General features: G+C 42.1%; 3 protein-coding genes and 1 long non-coding RNA gene across 10 annotated transcripts in view; 2 read left to right on the top strand and 2 right to left on the bottom strand.

The window, feature by feature from the left end:
- LOC109418351 (serine-rich adhesin for platelets) overlaps positions 1–19,042 on the bottom strand; it is a 78,051-nt gene that overhangs the window by 49,875 nt on the left and 9,134 nt on the right. For 2 of the 7 annotated variants that reach the window (XM_062855515.1, XM_029865455.2), the window contains exon 1: positions 1,015–1,349. The exons of 1 other annotated variant lie outside the window; for it this stretch is intronic. The gene's annotated coding sequence lies outside the window, so the exon portion shown is untranslated. Of the gene's footprint in view, positions 1–577; positions 1,350–19,042 lie in introns of those variants that run through there. 4 more of the 7 variants (XM_062855516.1, XM_062855517.1, XM_029865433.2 and 1 more) reach the window with 3 other exon arrangements.
- The window catches only part of LOC109427320 (uncharacterized), a 17,582-nt gene continuing 8,514 nt past the window's right edge, over positions 9,975–19,042 (top strand). The window contains exon 1 of the mRNA XM_062855521.1: positions 9,975–10,870. Coding sequence (XP_062711505.1) covers positions 10,219–10,870 — 652 coding nt within the window. The 5' untranslated portion in view covers positions 9,975–10,218. The remainder of the gene's footprint in view (positions 10,871–19,042) is intronic.
- LOC134291149 (uncharacterized) lies at positions 13,568–15,037 on the bottom strand. Its single transcript, XR_009998937.1, has 2 exons — positions 14,913–15,037; positions 13,568–13,706 (listed from the first exon to the last, which is right to left on the bottom strand). It is a non-coding gene; the product is annotated as an uncharacterized LOC134291149 (long non-coding RNA).
- The window catches only part of LOC134284150 (uncharacterized protein K02A2.6-like), a 4,739-nt gene continuing 3,522 nt past the window's right edge, over positions 17,826–19,042 (top strand). Inside the window, exon 1 of the mRNA XM_062842502.1 lies at positions 17,826–19,039. Within this exon, the coding sequence (XP_062698486.1) occupies positions 17,826–19,039 (1,214 nt within the window). The remainder of the gene's footprint in view (positions 19,040–19,042) is intronic.

Below are 19,042 nucleotides of genomic sequence, written 5' to 3'. Positions count from 1 at the left end.
ATTTGCATCCTTTGACAGATACGTATTTCGACCTCAACTGTAAGGTCGTCTTCAGTGTCAGTGTCTTGTACGAGAATCGAGTCAAGTACAAGACACTGAAGACGACCTTACAGTTGAGATCGAAATACGTATCTGTCAAAGGATGCAAATTCTTAGTGGAATTCAAAGGAACAGTACTTAACGCGATTTTCTTTTTATTTACAGATATTCCCCTAACAAGCCCAGGTCAATCATAACATAGCAGGTTAATGCACAATACGTCCTAAGCATTTCAGAAGAAAAGAAGTCAAACTGAATGGTCTGAAACTCTTTGATTTGTCATACAACGCACGACCCACTTTATACCAGAGTTCCACATCAGAGGAAAAAAATCGCCATTAAATTTTGAAAGCAAAGTACGTTGACTCGGAAATCCTTAAAATGTTAAAGCACAGTAGTCAGTACGATGTTTGCCGGGACTGCTAGTAGAAATATAAATTAAAGTCCCTGATACAGTTCACAGAATACAATTCTTACGGAACACGTAAATTTGATCCTTTTTTATCCCCATAGAACTTCTGATGTTGAAATTAGTTACCTTGTCGGAATATGAACCTTTTCATATGTTACGCTAGACTTGTTTCGACGTCCCACCACAAACACGCTTTTCATGGGTGTGTGCGTGCGTCTCTGTCTGATGATGATTGCTCGCTCCAAGTGTGACCGAAACCTACGTCGTCGTCGCCGTCGTCGTTCGTCGGAGAATATGGGGTCTCGGTCCGACGAGAAAAAAAAAATCCTTCCACTTTTGACGGACGACCCAAAATCACTGCACTCCACTTTTGTTGTTCTGGATTTTCATGTCCCCGCACCCACCGCCGATCATTCGAGCAATCCTTTATCCTTCTACTGCATTCAAACACAGAATTTTCTGACAATGCACATCCACTTTTTACTGTTATCTTCCAGGAGGACACCGAAAAGGGGTCCACCCTGCTCGGCAGCACCGAAAACCCCGAAAAAATCTTTTCTCACCAATCACTCGCACTCCAGGTCACCTCCGCGGAATTCACGCACGCACGCACGAAAGAGGTTCAACCCCGCACGGAACCGCACGTACTTTCGATTCAATCGGAATAAAATTCACGCTTTGGATGACCGAAAAGAACAGTCCGAAATTCGCCAGCGATGATGGCTTTTTCACCAACAAAAAAAGTATGATGGGGCCGTCCGCAGTGTAGCTGGGCTCGTTGGCCAGAGAAGACGGGACGGATGGTGAAGCGCCAGCAGAGCAAGCGAGATGGAGTAATTCAAGGTGTTTACAGAAGGGGGAGTTTGTGTAGAGATTTTGATCGTGGTCAACGGCAGCGATGCCAAACATGCAAGTACGAAAACAGTTCTGTAGTTCGATTTCGATGAGTCGTATGTGACGATTCTGACGAGACTGACTTGAACTGAGATATTATGCATTTGGTCGAAATATTATGTTTCCAGTTCAAAACCGAATTAGCGACATTTTTTCTTTGACTTCCGCTGCTTTTGCCTTGCGTTAAACACAATGTCGGAAGTGGGGCGCTGTATAGAGCACCAGGTGTACAATACAGCGCCCCACTTCCGACATTGTGTTTAACGCAAGGCAAAAGCAGCGGAAGTCAAAGAAAAAATGTCGCTAATTCGGTTTTGAACTGGAAACATAATACAAAGTGACCAAACGTGCGAAAATTGATTTTTAACCTACTTAGAAATGTCGCAACTCAATTTGGATTAGTGCGTATTACACTCAGCGAAAAAAACTAGCGAAATTCATCGAAATACCTTATGAAAATTTGCTATAACTAATAGGCTCCTAAAGGCCTATCTCAATTTCTGCATAATTCGATCAAGCATTGATTTAAACGACATGTTTACTCATTTTTTAAGTATTCCTATTAGGTAAAGCCCATAAAATATATTTTCAAAAATTTTAAAAATTTTTGCAACACTCCTTGTTTAGCATTACATTTTGGGTAAATTTTGTTTACCGTGTATGTCAAACAGGAACATTTATTGTCAAAAGTGAGCCAATGTGGTGTCTTTTGCAACCCGCCGTTTCACTTTCGTTACGTCAAGGTTGACCTCGAGTGTCAAACAAGACCTGCTCATCATTATTTTATTTTCAAGTTTATTAACTATTCTGTTATTGTTTAAGTTCGGAAAAATTACCATTGAGATCAGAAAAGCATGCTCTTTCGTGTTATGCAACAAAACCGGGAAAATATTTTTCATTTTAGGACCCTATTCTTATGGATGGCATAAGAATACCTTATAAAAATTGATCGTGCTTGTTATGACAAATTTCATAAGACAGACTTATGAAAAGAACAAAAATATCTTAAAATGAAGCAGACTGGATTCGATCCATGAACATCGGGATCACCGAGTCCGTGTCTTATCCGCACGGCTACCGACGCTTGAGAATAACATGTTGCTAAACATCAATAAAAGCCAAGCTGTGAGACGATTTTACGTCATAGAGTGACCTTATGAAATTCATCCGCATCATTATGAATTATTTAAAGGCCGTTTCATAAGTTGGGCCTTATGAAAATCTTAAGGTTATTTGGCTGAGTGTATTGCTCTTAATTAGCTTAATGATGCGCAACAGAAAAAATAGATTCAAATTTACTTCGCAGCTGCAACTTCGCATGTGCTTCTAGCGACGACTACGATTTGGTGGTGCGACGATAATATTATGGCGCCAGCGCCAAACCGAATAGCGACGTTTTGACTAGCGACACTTTTCGACTAGCGACACTTTTTTTCAGTACCGGGTGTAGTGCGCTGTGTGCGTTCCATGTTGCACTATTGCATTTTTCATTGAAAATTTTCTTTGCCTCGCTGAGTTATATGATGTTTTCTTCCAGCGAAAGCTTACGCGATACAGCAAATCGCTATATTTCACACTAACACAGAAAAAAATCTGTCAACAATAACAAAATACACATGCATTTTCAGCGAAATGCTCTATTTGCATGACAACAATCCACTCCCACAGCTAACGGATGACCGCCGTCAAATATCAGGATTGCCAACTGCCCGGCGACTGCTGTCAAATCTCTTTGTCGCCGAATCTGGAGCTGGGTCTTCGGCGCGGAAACCCAAAGGTGGGAATAAAATTTTAGGGTTTGCGCGCAATATCATACACGTCACTTCCGATGTATGTTGTAAACAAACCAAAATTAACAAAAATATTTTTCTGAAAAAGTTTTTTGATTTCCAATCGAATCCATAATAATTTTCAGTATGATACTCATTTAAAGCGTAATTTTACAGTGATTCTTGAATCACATGTGTGTCGCAAGTATAAGTTTCATGTCCGGGGGATGAGGATATGCGGCCGAGAGAATATCTTCCACACGCGGACATTACATAAATAAAAACATGCACATTTATTTACACGGACTATTTACAAAGTTCACAATACTACAATTAATTACACATTAAAAGTATCGCGGAGAGCGCGCGCGGGCAGCATCTTGCTGCTGTTGCAGATGATGGCGTTCTGTTGTTATTGCTCCTGTTCGTCGTCGTCGTCGTCGTCGGCGGCGGCGGTCGTCGTCCATCCGTCGTCGTGATGAGACGAGCCTTGCCGATGACGCTTCCATAGGGGGCATTCGCCTGTACGTTGGATGCTCGTTCACAACATCTCCCCCTTTTAGGATGACGAACGATATTGGACCAAGGTGCTTTTCTTCGAGGCTACGAAGAAACCCTTGATCGTACGATGTGGAGTGAAGCTCGTTGTTGCCCCACCATTGCGCCTACCGTGGAAAATAATGATGCACAGGATGCCGACTATCTGCTGCTGCTGTGTGGCCAGACAGGTCGCATCCGATGACGTTGTGCATCTTGGGGATCAAAACCGGGCTTACGCAGAAGGACGTGGCCAGGAAAACGTCTGGCTTCTGCTGCCTTTCGTGATCCGAACGGTGTTGATTTGGAATGGTGGAAAACGAGCGGCTGTCTTGTGGACCGAGTCATTGTGCTGCTGGAGTTAACTGCGTCGATGAGTGCGTCTCCTGACGAGCTGCGACTGCCAAGTCCAAAAGATGTTGGTGATTATGTCGATGCAAAAACAGCCATCTTGTAGATCGACGATCAATCACCATAGGAGCATACCGTGTGTAGATGGCATCGGACTCCTTGCTGCGGTGCATGTTTGATCCTGGTGATGTTGGAGGGAATATCCATCCTCCGAATCGAACCGCGCTGCCATGGGAGGACGCTGACTGCGCGTTCGGACTCCCACTGGACTTCCACTTGGTTGCCAAATTCGGCGATGGCGTTGGATGATGGGGATTAATGACCATCATTCGGAAGCAAACCCGTGCTCCTGCAGGAGGACATTGGCGATGTGCGACTCCTGCCGGGTTCTGCTGTGCGACGATGACGGTGCATTTTCGTCCATCTTCCCTCCCGCGTAGGATCGTTGAGTTGATCGTTTGGAGCTGCGATACGACCCAACTACGGAAAACCTCGTCGCCACTTTCATGTCCGGGGGATGAGGATATGCGGCCGAGAGAATATCTTCCACACGCGGACATTACATAAATAAAAACATGCACATTTATTTACACGGACTATTTACAAAGTTCACAATACTACAATTAATTACACATTAAAAGTATCGCGGAGAGCGCGCGCGGGCAGCATCTTGCTGCTGTTGCAGATGATGGCGTTCTGTTGTTATTGCTCCTGTTCGTCGTCGTCGTCGTCGTCGGCGGCGGCGGTCGTCGTCCATCCGTCGTCGTGATGAGACGAGCCTTGCCGATGACGCTTCCATAGGGGGCATTCGCCTGTACGTTGGATGCTCGTTCACAACAATAAGATGACCTTTGCTAACTCTTTGCGCGGTATTTACGCAGTACGCCAAATTGAATCGGTGGTCGCGGTAGGTTGAAACTCGGTGATGTTGTGAAGAGGAAATAGCAATTAGCGAAAATCATCAGCTTCGGGGAAGCTGTGATACAAGAATGGATCACTAAAATAAAGCAAAAGGGCGCTATGAAACGAACAGATAGCGCCACCGTAGCCTTGTGTGTTTGACATAACTCTTTTGTGTGTCACTGTGTGTCACATTGTGACGTTAATAGTGGTAATCACGTTCAAATGTATGCGTGTCTCTTTTGTAGATGTAGTTGTGAAACTTGAGGGAAAATATGTGCACTCTTACCCCGGTTGTTAGTTTTATCATTATTTAGCCGTTTTACCCAAATCAATTGGGTAATATTTTCATATGCAATCTGAATAGCCTTTGAATTGGCGTGCATTTTTGTGTATGGAAAAATTCAAGCTAGTGTACGTGTGTTGAAATGTCACTTATCTCTATGTCCATATACACGCTAAGGTCAGTTTACCTATTTTTCTAAAATATGGGTAAATAAAACTCATATTTTGCAAAAGTGCACATTCGCATTTATTGGTAATATTTACCCATATTTGGGTTACAATTAGTACACATTACCCATATTTGAGTCTTGTTTACCTATACAGTCCCGATTCGTTTGTTGGCGGCTCGTTAGATGGGCTGTCTCGATGGTTGGATGTTCGCTAGCTGGGGCAAAACCCAACTAAAAAGCACTGTCAATGTCAAAATCGATGTCAAAACGAGTTTGACGTCTGACCGTCGCCGCATCGCAGCTCCTGTATGCAGACCGTTTGCGCAAGTATGTGAGTGTTTCGTGACGCATTTCTCGTCACTTGCGTGTGTCTAGAGCATTTGGATCAGTTGACAGTTGCCCCAACGAACGGACACGATTCGCTAATCGGGGCGCAGTCGTGACCCAACGAGCGAATCCTCACTGTATTTGAGTATCATTTACGCATATTTGCGGTTGTGCACTTTTTGTAAAAGAGGTAAACTGACCTTAGCGTGTACGGTGGCGCCTTTGTTAACATGCGGCGAACACTGAAAAAGTTTGCTTCATTGATCCATTCTGCGTGAAAAGGAACGTTTCAAATAATCCACTTCAGCATACTATGTTGCTATTGCAGCCGTTTCACAAAACTTTCAAGTGTTTGCAAAGCTAGGGAACGGCAGCTGCTGGCATGAAAACAGTTTTTTAGTGTGGCAGATTTTGTTGGCAAAGTGTTCCTCGCATGAGCAAAATAGTGCATTCACTGCAGCCGAGACTGCAGTGTTGTTTTTGGTGCTCAGAAGTACTGAAACGCGAGCTTAAAGGTGTGTGATTTTATCACTGATGGCTAAACAGTAACGCATACTAAAGTAATTCTATGTCATTGCATTGCTTTTACTTAAAAGATCCACAAAACTCGAAAACTTATCAGAACGATATTATTAGAAAAGATTCATGTATTATTGATTGTATCGTTATCATAAGTGTAATGATACCCAAATAATATTGAATAATGTCAATTTGCCAATTCCTATCATCGAATCATAAAACGATTACTAGTTTTGAAGTAATCATTCTACGAATGGACGTCTTATGATATGAGCAATAGCACGAATTGGGTTGTTTAGTGAATAAAATATTGCTATTTTCTATAGCCTAATCGAAAGAGCCAATTTTTCTGAGTATAACGTGATTTTGCTGAATTTCAATACCTTTGTTTTGAAAGTTAAATTAACAAAACAGTAAATTTTCGTGGATAGAATGACAGTTCAATCGATAAAATGACAGTTCGACCCTAACAAAAAAAATTCCCCATACAAACTTTAAATACATTTTAACCTTCCGTAACTCGCGCGGTTGGCCACCACTGCCAGCACCACGCTAATACTGAATACAAAAAGCGAGATTTTTTCCACGTGTTGTACAAAATACAACAGCGCGATCGCCCGAGGGTTAAAAACAGTTCCCCGGACGCCAAAAATTATGAAACTTTAGATTTCGACTAATTTTTGGACGGAGAATCTGATCATGAAATAATTTGGATACCCCTGAAGAACCCGATTGTAAATTTCTATGCGGGTTACACAAAAGGTAATGGATCATTAAAGCCGACTTTTCTACTACTCACCGCATCAAAACAAAAGCGCCACCGTATATGAACGGTAACACAGTGACAGCAGTCGAGTTGCGTCAAACACACAAGGCTACGGTGGCGCTACCTGTTCAATTCATAGCGGCCGTTTTAGTTATTTTAGTGATCCATTTACACGAAAAAAAAATACACGATGCTGAAGGAATGCTATTTTAAATGCTTATTGGTTGCTTAGGGCAGTTGGGAAGAAATAACAATTCAAATGGCAGTCACTGTAGAAACATTCTACCACATTGAAATTAAATTTGTTGTTTCTACCGAAACCATGGTAAAATTAAGCACTGCACCAACAATTTTCAACCGAATGCAAAATTCTGTTAATTGTACTGAAACATTATCAATATTGCTATGCCGCCGTTGACTGAAAACATTATTGATGCTACTATTTTGACGTTGTATTTTTGACCATGTTTATCCAAGACGCGTAGCATTCAAGTTGACATGGTCGAAAATACAATGCTAAAATAGTAGAATCAAGAATGTTTTCAGTCAACGGTACCGCACGCATGACAATATTGACAATGTTTCAGTACAATTGGGTTTTTAAATTTTGAAAAATGTATCGATTTTTTGATTTTATACGAAAAAGCACCTTTTTCTGAGCCACTGTGATTTTTTTCAGATTTTTTTAACTTTATTTTGGCATCTAAAATCAATTTCTAAGAGATTTTTAGAAATCACCTTTTGACAGCTGGGTAACTGTTTGACAGCTTTTTAAACAGGTTCCCGGGCACCAAAATTCATGAAAATTTGGATTTCGACTCAGTTTGACATGCAGATTCAGAATATCGACATATCTCAACATCGAAGGTGAAGGTTGCTGGAAATCATAACAATACTTTTGTCTCCCGTTCAAATTCTCTCCCAACCACCCACTTGACCAAAACAAACCAGCAGTACACAGTGCGCAACGTACCTTGGTTAATGAAACGAAAAAAAAAACTTCTGTTGAACTAAACCATTGAACGTGAACAGTATATTTTCTTTTAAATTTCACTTTCATTTTATTGATTCAGTCGGTTCATCGTCACAAAATGCTCAACATCATTCTGAAATCTGTTTCCCAAACAATATTTGCTTAGTATCGCCAACATTTACCACACTGTGCAAAGTTTTATTTACGTTTGTTGACACTTCTCTCCTCTCTTCTCTTGCACCTCTCTCACCGGAGGGTACTACCGTAATGTGGGGTGACATCAAATATACTAATAATAACACATAACTTACAAAAGCATGTTCTTGTCTATCTTAACATTGTTTGGCATGTACTTTTAAAGATGTTTTCATAATATGAAAAAATGTTAGCAATTATATAGTTGTCCTGCGTGATTAAAAGTAACAGCGATTGATTCAAATCTATTTTGCACTGAACAACAACACGCAGTTTTACGGTGCGCGTTTCAGTTTAGCAGACCGCGACTGAAATTGAATCAGTTTTCCGACCAAAAAAGTGGGAAATAAATAAGTTTTCGAGGACAAACGCCCAACCAAAGGAAAATAGGACCATTTCTCTGTATCGCATCAAATTTTCACAGTGCTGGTATATGTGGAAGTGCCCAAAAAAGTGTTTTGAAAAAGGTGCGAGGCGTGCTCGTCATCGAAGAAAGATGCGGTGTGTGCTATATTTTGGCACGAAAATATGAAACTATCAAAAATATTCAAAAGGAGTTCTTCGCAACTAGTGTGAAATTTTGTTATTCATCACGAGTAGTAATCGCAGTGCAGTTTGAGCAGGTAAGCTAGCCTTATTTAAGATTTTTTTTTACTCATCCTCTGTGCTCGTCGATCATTATGGTGAGGAGAAGGAAGGGTAAAGGTGTGAGCGACTGCCATGCTGGCTGCCATTTTTGGACGCTTGCAACTATGTCCTTAAAGAAGCCAATTATTAACAGAATTTCGCATTCGGTTAAAAATCGTTGGTGCAGTTCTTATTTTTACCACGGATTCGGTAGGAACTATAACAAATTTTTTTTTTGGGTGCAGGAATAGGGCAAGACATTTCTCGAGAGATTTATTTTGAATACGAAACTGGGCTTTTAAGCGCTGTTTGCAGATCAGAAGGAATTTCTCAGTCTATCTTGATGCATGGAAAATTCCTTGCCTGAATCGCTCAAGAAACCGATTTTTCTTCGATCGCAGTACGCAGTAGCGAAGACAGTTCAAATGGCAGTCACCGAAGAAAGTTTCTGTCAGGAATCACTCAAGAAGTTTCTTGAGCGATTCCTTTCGAACTCGAAACTGCGCTTTAGATGCAAAACATTCTGAAAAGGCAAAGTGACATCTGTTTGTCTACGGGTTTTCCTAGGGCGCTGTCCTTAAACTACGTAGGCTCAATTTTGGCCCGCATAGGCTTTTGTCTGCTTTTGTCCATATAAAAATTTCGAAATTCGTATCTAGTGTGCATTACAAATTGGTTTTTGATAAGTTCTCTTCCTACCTCGATGGTCGCTTCAACCTCGAGATGGAGAAAATCAACTTTAAAGAGAATCAGCACAATTCTGTTCTTGTTATTTACCCGCAGATTGGAAAATTAAAATGTAAATAGTTTTGGCCAGCAGCTGGAATGAAGTCACCCGTAGTGTAACCAGGATTCATTCTCATAACGTTACGTAGCTTTTGAGTTAGCCCTCTTATTTTTCCGGTGAAGTAGAAATCTCTACACACTTTCACTTGTCACGCCTCACGCGTGTCTTTCGCAAAAGCTGGGCTGGGACGCAAAAGAACGGATCAGATCTGCGAGTCTGCGACCTCGCAGGATCGGATGAGTGATTTTTGATTTTCGCAAAAGTTTAATTTCAAGTCCGTAGAGAAATTCAGTGTTCAATTATTGTTTAATAGCAATTTTAACTTAAGAACGAGTGATTAATGTGTAATTCAGTGTTTGCGTGATAAAAAATCTTGAGAAGTCACAAAAAAAAAATTGAAACTCGCATCACACATGAGACCATCAAAGTAAGCCAGACTCGTTTTGAATACGGATTCAAAAACTTCCGGTTGAAAAGTGAATGTTTAAATTTCTGAGCACGCTATCGATAAAACTGTGTGTCGTAGAAATCTCTTCTGTTTCCGGGTAAGTAAATGCTACATTTACATTTATTTTTTGGATCATTTTGTAAATATTTGCATTGAAAATGTTGATTTCAAATTCAACTCTGTCCAGCACGTGACGTAACAGCTTCGAATCGATCCAAAATGTCCAACGCAGCCCAGAACCGAAAGCCACAGCATGAGGTGACCCAGCTATCTGCCGGGTTCCGGTGCGCAATCTGCCAAAGTCTGTTTGCCAAGCAGTACTCGCTGAAACATCACGAGCTAAAAACTCACGGAATCGTACGGCAGGAAGACTGGAAACCGGCGCCAGCGACTATGGCCGTTCCGCCGAGCGTCACAACGGTGGTCATTCCGGCCATCGAAACCCAAGCCATGGAGGTGGCGAAAGCGCGCGGAGAAATCCCGTTCGCGGTGCTGCACATGATGAACGAGGTTCCTCTGATCGTGCGAGTGGTGGAGCAAGGACCGTTCAGTCTACTGAAGGCGGCCGAATATTGCGACTTCCGTGAGTCCCAGCGCGGTGGACCCGGGCTGGAGGAGGCCCACAGTGTATCGATCGCCGTGGTCGCGACGGTATACCAGAAGATCGACAAACAGGGAAGGCCGTTTTACGAAATCACGGGACCGATGTCGTGCTACCAAACTGGCAACATTCCGCAGCTGGAGGAGTACAACGGAATTATGCAGGAATCGCTTGAAAGCTCCAATATACACAAGACATTGACACAGTTGAACGCGACGGAGATTTCCTGTACGACGGCCGGAGCGAAGCGGAAAAGTTGCGGATTGCCAGGTATGAATCGTTGTAGGTTTTTCATTTCATTTTCTTCTAAGCGTTACGTCCCAACACGGACAGAGCCTGTTTCTACGCTTGGTGTTCTTTACAAGCAATTTTACAGCTATATAGACTGAGAGCTTTCTCTGACAATGATAATTTTGCATGTGTATCGTATGATAGACATGAGGATATTTTATGTCCTAAGAAGTAAAGGATTGTCATTTTTAAATTCATCCAGGAATTGCTTCTGAGATTCATCAAGATTTTTTCCGAAATTTCTACAGAAGTTCCTCCGTTTCATCAGAACTTCCTACAGGAATTCTTACAAGATTATTTTCTGAAATACCTTCAAAATCGACCATTTTCATCCACTTCTTCCATCTGAATCAGATACCTTATTGCGTGAACTTGTTGTTAACAATGATTATTGTGGATATTTTCTGCCGGAAGTTGATTTTGAACGAGTTTACTGCACCTAGTTCAGTACCAATTCGAACTTCCAGCAAAATCAAATGGGAAATCATTTCGGCACCATCTTTGTGCTGCCGAAGTGCACTCTTCTGCGTGTAATTTTTGTTTTGAGCACTTGTGCTGCTTCAGAGTGAAAGTGTAGCTCATTGACTGTGAATCCCATTGCGGAAATGTTGCGGGAAATGATTACCTACGGAAGAGCGTTCGGAAAATATGCGGCAAGTGATATTTTGATTTGTTTTGCTGGGGAGTGCCGGGAATTGGTGCGGGTGCCCAAGTAGTTCCAAACCCTATTCCTCCAGCTCCAGGAGTATTTCTGGGATTCGTTCAAAAATGTTTCTAGAATTTCATCCAAATTTCTTTCTGGGATTCTTTAAAGATTTTCTTCTGGTGGTTTCCCAGGAAATCCTTATGAGACTCATCCAATAAATTTCTCCAAGTGTTCTTCGGTGGATTCCTGTATAGGAGTTTTTTTTAGTATTTGTGAGTAGCAGAAATTTCTTCTGGAACTTTGTTTTTCATGTACCACGAAATTTTGTTGGAATAAATCTTTCTTCTTTGAAAATTATCCAGGATGCAATGTTTAGACGAAAAAAAGATAAGTAAATCACTCGGCAGTTTTTCTTCCCTTCTGTTGGTTCTGTTTCAATTACCAAGCGGTGTATGTTCTCTCGTCGAGTCGCATGGTTCACGAAGGAACACAAAGAAGATACTCCGATATAGACAAGCTGCGGCGATGAGCGGGCATCGCTAAGTGTAACACTTACCGATGATCTCTCATCGTTGGCTTGGGACAACTGTGAATAATCGTTATATTTATCAGTATTTAATGTGTTTTCGCTTTAAAAACGTGAACTACCTACTATTTAATTTAACTGTATTCATACCGTTGCATGTTGTGTAGTCACAATAAAAAAAAATATGGCAATAAAATATTCTTACCGAATGCATAGCTTTCATTAGCGTCATCGAGCATCTTCTCTCTTGATTGCGCTCTCGTGTCGAACCGGACAAGAGAATGAACAGCATTTCGAGGAGCGTTTCCGAGCATGTCGGTTCACGAAATGTTACATTCGCGAATGTATCACTTGCTGAGTATGGACCATTCAGTGGTTCGCGATAAAAATCCACACACTGCCAGGATGTATTACTGCGTGTTTTCTATTAGCATTCCAGGAGTTCTTCTGCACAGCCCAAAGAATCTCCTTCTGGGAGCCATACAAATGTTCCTCATAGAAATCTCCGAGGAGTTATTTCTGAAAATTTTCAAGAAGTTTCTCATAGAAAATTTTTAAAAATTCCTTCTAAAAATCCAGTAAAAGTTCAAGAAATTCCCCAAGTGTTTCTTAAGCGAAACCTTCAGGATTCATGGGATTCCATTAAGAATTTCTCATTAGAATGCTTCAGGAGTTACAGGAAAAATCCCTTAATCGAGCTCCTTAATCCTAGACTAAAGTCCTGTTCCCTCCCAGAGAAACTTATTCCTAACCGACCAAACCCATATTTCCCATAAAGAAATTCCAAACTGAAACATTTGGCATAAAGTCATTTGGCTCGGACGATACCCAACTAACGTTTCTTGTGAATGTAAACGTCAACAAAGCGTCATCAATACGGCTTGATGCTGAGTTACTGTGTTTTACATATGTGCGAGCAGCTTCAAGTCACAGCTCTTTTCTCGACTCCTATGTAACCACTAACTGAACAACATCTTAAAAAGGCGCTGTTAAATAATAGTTATACGCCAAATGATTCGATTAAATATAATTAGGTTATGGATACCGTAACGCAATACACGTGGAACTGGAACTGTCGCTTTTAGAATTGAATAATTAAAATACCTGCCGCTACTTGGAATCGAACTCCCGATTTCCGTATCCACTGGTCCCGATGATGTCCTCGCTGCCACACTGCTATATATAAATAGCATAGAAAATAGCCTGTTTTGTTTTACGCCAGACAAGGCTTTACAATTGTGCCACAAGAAACCTTAGCTAATTTCATCTTGTGAAACGTCAGATGACATAATGCAGTCGTCAGCTAGCTCTTGCTCGATGCAGTAGTCTCTGTATCTGCCTCTCGTGTTGTGCTATTGTGTGGCTCCAACAATGGATACCACACGCAAGAATACGCTGGTCGTTGATTTCAGCGTACTGCCTGTACGGGTCAATGCAGCAGAAGTGCACAAATTTCTCGTGAACAACATTCAACTCGATATCACAAAAGTGAAGAACCTACAGCTACATAGCATCCGAAAACAAGTTTTTATTGAGTTCGGTAGCATGGATACAGCAGAAGCATTGGCTGCTTCGCATAACCTGAAGCACTCAATTCAAGTAGAAGCAAAAAAGTTTCTAATTCCTGTCTTCATAGAAGATCCCTGGCCAAGATCACAGGGTTCGACGGTATTAAAGTGAAGGATGTTAATTGTAATTCTTGTAATGAAAATATCACCTTTAACACTTTAATGCGCCTCCAACGGTTCATTGCGAACCGGCTGCTACAGATGGAGTATGGCTGATTTTTCAGAAATGCTCGATAAACAGGAGGGACCTGCTGGGGCCTAGTAGTTTCTATACCCAGAAAACAGTTCCGGTCGATTGAGTCTGGGAAGGTTTCGAGAGTCGTTGTGAATCATAATGCAAACTTTTGTGTTTTGTGACGAGTCTCGGAATCTTTTTTGAGTCAGCAGGCTTTGAACTGTTTCCTGGGCTTCCCACTATTCGGTTAATTTTAACAAATACACTATACAAATACAAATTTAATTCAAATATGAAATAATTAGTAGTATCTCGCGTATTCAATTTACTAATACATAGTTCTTAACATTTGATGTGCTTTCGTGATTCAATTTTTCTCTATAATTTTCAATATCAATTTAAAATAACTAAGAAACTAATAGTGGGAAGTGCAGCATTTAACAGTGCTTGCTTATAGATTCGAAGCTAACGTGTGATCAAGACAAAATCGACAAAAACTGACTACTTCGACTTTGACTAACGTAGACTATTTATGACAAATTAGATATTTTTACATTTTTCGACTGAGTGTATGAAAGGTTTTCTTTAATATGGATTTATTTGCACCGATGCTGATAGAGCTATGGATGTGGACGAAAGACAACTTTCAAAGATACTAAAACAATACTAGAATTAGGATCAACGAAAATGGACATAACAAACACATCGACTATCTAACAGATCATAGGCACACCAAAAGATTACTGAATAATAAGGCATAGCATAAATATGAACAATAACATTCTTTAAACCTTGACATGATAAAAAAACAAATACAAAATCGACCATATGACAAAACCGAAACTTTCACACCTTCTACCGTAACCTTCTGAGTCAGTACGCAACAGTGTCTTACTGGACGACATGTTCCGTGCACGGCTGGTGAACTGTTTTTGAAGGATTACGTTCTCTATCCTATCAAAGGCCTAGTGAACTGTCGTTGTCCGTGCAAACGCGAGACGCTTGTGCGCACAGTGATGGGAGAGGTTTCTACGTCCGTCGGCGTGCCGCTAGGAACCTTTCCAAAAAAAAAAAAAAAAAAAAATTCCTGTCTTCATAGAAGATACCTCCACCAATGTGAGAATTCACGATTTGCCACCCGGAATGCCAAATCCTATCGTCGCAGAGCACATGAAGCAATATGGACGTGTGAAATCGGTTGTTCGTGAACTATGGAAGAAATACTTCCCTGGAACACCCAACGCACAGTGTACAAATTCGAGCAAAAAAACGGACGCAATTCAGTTCCGGCCGCTAAGCAAACGACAGATACCCATTCCTAAGCAAAAAACTCCGGGGAATCGAATGGTGCCAACCCCTTTCTTGAAAACCATCGCCAAGTGTCTCATTTTGGCCATTTTCCCCTAAATTTGTCAAAAATACTTGAATATATCAAACTTAAATCCAAAAAAGATGGGAGGAACAATAAATATTTCAAAAAAAAATCATGTAGCAATGTTAGACAACTTGGTTTAGTAAATGTTTTTCACTTTTGATCACAATAAGTGTCTCATTTTGTCCAATATCCCCTATAAATTTTATAAATATTTGAGAATTTCGGATGAATTGTAACAAAAAACCATGCAAAGCCGACTTTTGAACGTGATACTGAGTGGAGAAACTCTAAACAAATCATCTCTTGTCCATCGCATTCAATGATGTTGTCTTATTTTGCCCAACATCCCCTATAAATTAGGAATATTTAAGAATGTCAGATGAATTTTAATAAAAACCATACAAAGTCATTCAAAAATCTGGTATTTTTTGTCTTTGAATATTTTTTTTTGTATTTTTTAATTTGTAGGGGAAAAAGGACAGAATGAGACATCGTTTCTGAATATAATAAACAAGAGATGATCTATTTGGGGTTTTACCATTAAGTAGCATGACTTTTCACGGTTTTTTTTTTATGAAATTCAAGTGTGAAGAATTAGCTTAAGTTAAAATTCACAAATAAAAAAAAATGAAATTCATCTGAAATTCTCAAATATTTTTAATTAATAGGGGATATTAGATAAAATGAGACAACATCATTGAATGTGATAGACAAGAGACGATCTATTTGGGGTTTCTCCATTCAGTATCACGACTTTTGAACGACTTTGCATGGTTTTCTATTGTAATTCATCTGAAATTCTCAAATATTCTTTATTTATAGGGGATATTGGACAAAATGGGACATCATCTCTGAATGTGATGGACAAGACACGATTCGTTTGGGGGTTTACCATTAAGTAGCATGACTTTTGAACGACTTTGCATGGTTTTTATTGAAATTCATCAGAAATTCTCCAATATTCTTAATTTATAGGGGATACTGGACAAAATGGAACACCATCTCTGATTGTGATTGACGAGACACGACCCGTCATTATTTCTGAATATAATAAACAAGAGATGATCTGTTTGGGGTTTTACCATTAAGTAGCACGACTTCTGAACGACTTTGCACGGTTTTGATGAAATTCATCTGAAATTCTATTTTTTTTTAATTTATAGGGGATATTAGATAAAATGAGACAACATCATTGAATGTGATGGACAAGAGACGATCTGATTGGGGTTCCTCCATTCAGTATCACGGCTTTTGAACGACTTCGCATGCTTTTCTATTGTAATTCATCAGAAATACTGCTACCATGGCTATGAGAGCAAGCTACAATCGTAGTAGCCATGACCGAGTTGTTGCAGTTCAAAGTGAAAATTTTTGACATTCTAGTTTTGCCTTCCGAATAAATAAGACGTTCATTGTAACTCTTTCTTTTACTAAAGAATTATTGAAGAAGGTAACATTTGGCGACGAGATTCAAGCCTGAAGATCCTCAAGAATGTCCCGGAAGAACGACCATCAAGCCGAATCCGAAACCGGAGCATGGGGAGGAGAATTTTCGATGCCGGAAATGATGCGTCAAGTGGCTCAGCAGAACAACCGCTTGCTGATGCTGTTAGAGCAAATCACCGGTAACCAGGAGGCGACAACCCAGCGAAGCGCTCCAGAGAAGATTCTCGAATCCCTTGCCTCCAACATCAAGGAGTTCCACTTCGACCCGGAAAATGGCCTAACGTTCGACCGCTGGTTTTCGAAGTACGAGGATCTGTTCCGGCAAGATGGCAGAAATTTGGACGACGCTGCGAAGGTAAGGCTCCTGCTGCGCAGTCTCAGCGTCCCGGTGCACGAAAAGTTCCTGAACTACCTCCTGCCATCCCACCCACGTGATTTCACCTTCGACGACGTTGTGGCAAAGCTGAAGCAGATTTTCGGCCAACAAAAGTCTCTGTTCAGCAAGCGCTACGACTGCCTCAAGCTCGAGAAGAGTGAAGCCGACGACTTCGTTTCGTATGCCGGAATCGTCAACCGGCAATGCGAGGATTTCGAACTGCAGAAGCTCACCGTCGACCAGTTCAAGAGTCTGGTGTTCATCTGCGGTCTCAAATCGACGAAGGACGCCGACGTCAGGACTCGACTTCTGTCCAAGCTCGAGTCCGATCAAGCTGACACCATCAACCTGGAAGGCCTGGTCACCGAATGCCAACGCCTGTCGAACCTCAAGCACGACACGGCGCTGGTGGAGAAGAAACCGACATCTTCAGCGGTGCAGGCAGTACGGCACTCAAGAAAGCGGCCGTCCTACCAGCAGAAGTCGTCAGCCGACGGTAAGACACCCCCATCCCCTTGCTGGCAGTGCGGCGCGATGCATTTCGTGAAGGACTGCCAGTTTTCCAAGCACACCTGCAAACAGTGTGGGAAAACGGGCCACAAAGAGGGCTACTGTGGTTGCTTTTCAAAAACTTCCACGGAGTCCAGCGGCGAGAAGAAAACTGGTGCGAAGAAGAAGCCATTCAACACGAAGGTCATCCAAACCGTACAGCAGGTTCGTAGCCGCCGGAGGTTCGTCACCGTCATCTTCAATCAAAAATCAGCCAAACTGCAATTGGATTGCGGTTCCGACATCACCGTCATCAGCCACCGAACATGGTAAATGATTGGAGCACCTCCATCATCACCAACCAGCGTGGAAGCATCAACGGCATCAGGGGAACCACTAGAACTGATCGGCGAATTCACTTGCCCGATAACCGTCGGGGACACCACGTTGGCAACGGTCTGCTACATCACATCGGTTGCAGATCTGAACGTCATCGGACTGGACTGGATGGACGCATTCGATCTCTGGTCGAAGCCGCTTGCTGCCTACTGCAAACAGGTGAATAGTTCCAATTTCTCGCTCTCCTCTGATCAGCACTTCCTCACGCAATACCCGGAAGTTTTTCAGGACAATCTGGGCCACTGCACGAAAACCAAGATTTCGTTGGCATTGAAGCAACACGCCCAACCAGTTTTTCGACCGAAGCGGCCTGTTCCGTTTCACGCTATCCAGAAGGTGGACGAAGAGCTGGATCGACTCCAACAGTCGGACATCATCACACCCGTGGATTTTTCCGACTGGGCGGCACCTATCGTCGTAGTCAAGAAACCCGGCGGCAAGGTGCGGGTATGTGCCGATTACTCCACTGGGCTCAATGCGGCACTCGAAAGCAACAACTATCCTCTTCCAACGCCGGAGGAGATCTTCAGCAAAGTGTCTGGCAGTCGAATCTTCAGCATCATCGACCTGTCGGACGCATACCTGCAGGTGGAGGTCGACGACGAGTCCAAAAAGTTGCTGACCATCAACACCCACCGAGGCTTATTCCGGTTCAATCGTTTGGCACCAGGTGTCAAATCAGCCCCCGGCGCGTTCCAGCAGCTGATGGCGAAGATGGTAGCCGGTCTACGCGGCGTAGAAGTTTTCCTCGACGACATTCTGGTGCACAGCAAGACGCTCGAGGAACACAACCGAATCCTGCACATGCTCTTCCGGCGCCTGCGTGAATATGGTTTTCACCTGCGAGTGGAAAAATGCCGGTTCTATCAAGATCAGCTCAAATACCTCGGACACATCATCAGTGCCAGGGGTATCCAACCGGATCCAGCGAAAATTGCAGCGATTTCGGAGATGCCTGCTCCAACCGACGTGTCCACATTGCGCTCATTCCTGGGTGCAGTCAATTTCTACGGGAAGTTCGTCCGTGAGATGCATCAACTACGCCATCCGTTGGACAACCTGCTCAAGAAAGACACGAAGTTCGTCTGGAATCGAGAGTGTCAGCACGCTTTCCAAAACATCAAGCGCGTGTTGCAGTCCGATCTTTTGCT

The sequence above is a fragment of the Aedes albopictus genome, chromosome 3 (genome assembly GCF_035046485.1).
Source record: "Aedes albopictus strain Foshan chromosome 3, AalbF5, whole genome shotgun sequence".
Classification (NCBI taxonomy): Eukaryota; Metazoa; Arthropoda; class Insecta; order Diptera; family Culicidae; genus Aedes; species Aedes albopictus.
The sequence above is the reverse complement of the archived record's forward strand: the minus strand, read 5'-3'. Positions and strand labels throughout refer to the sequence as shown.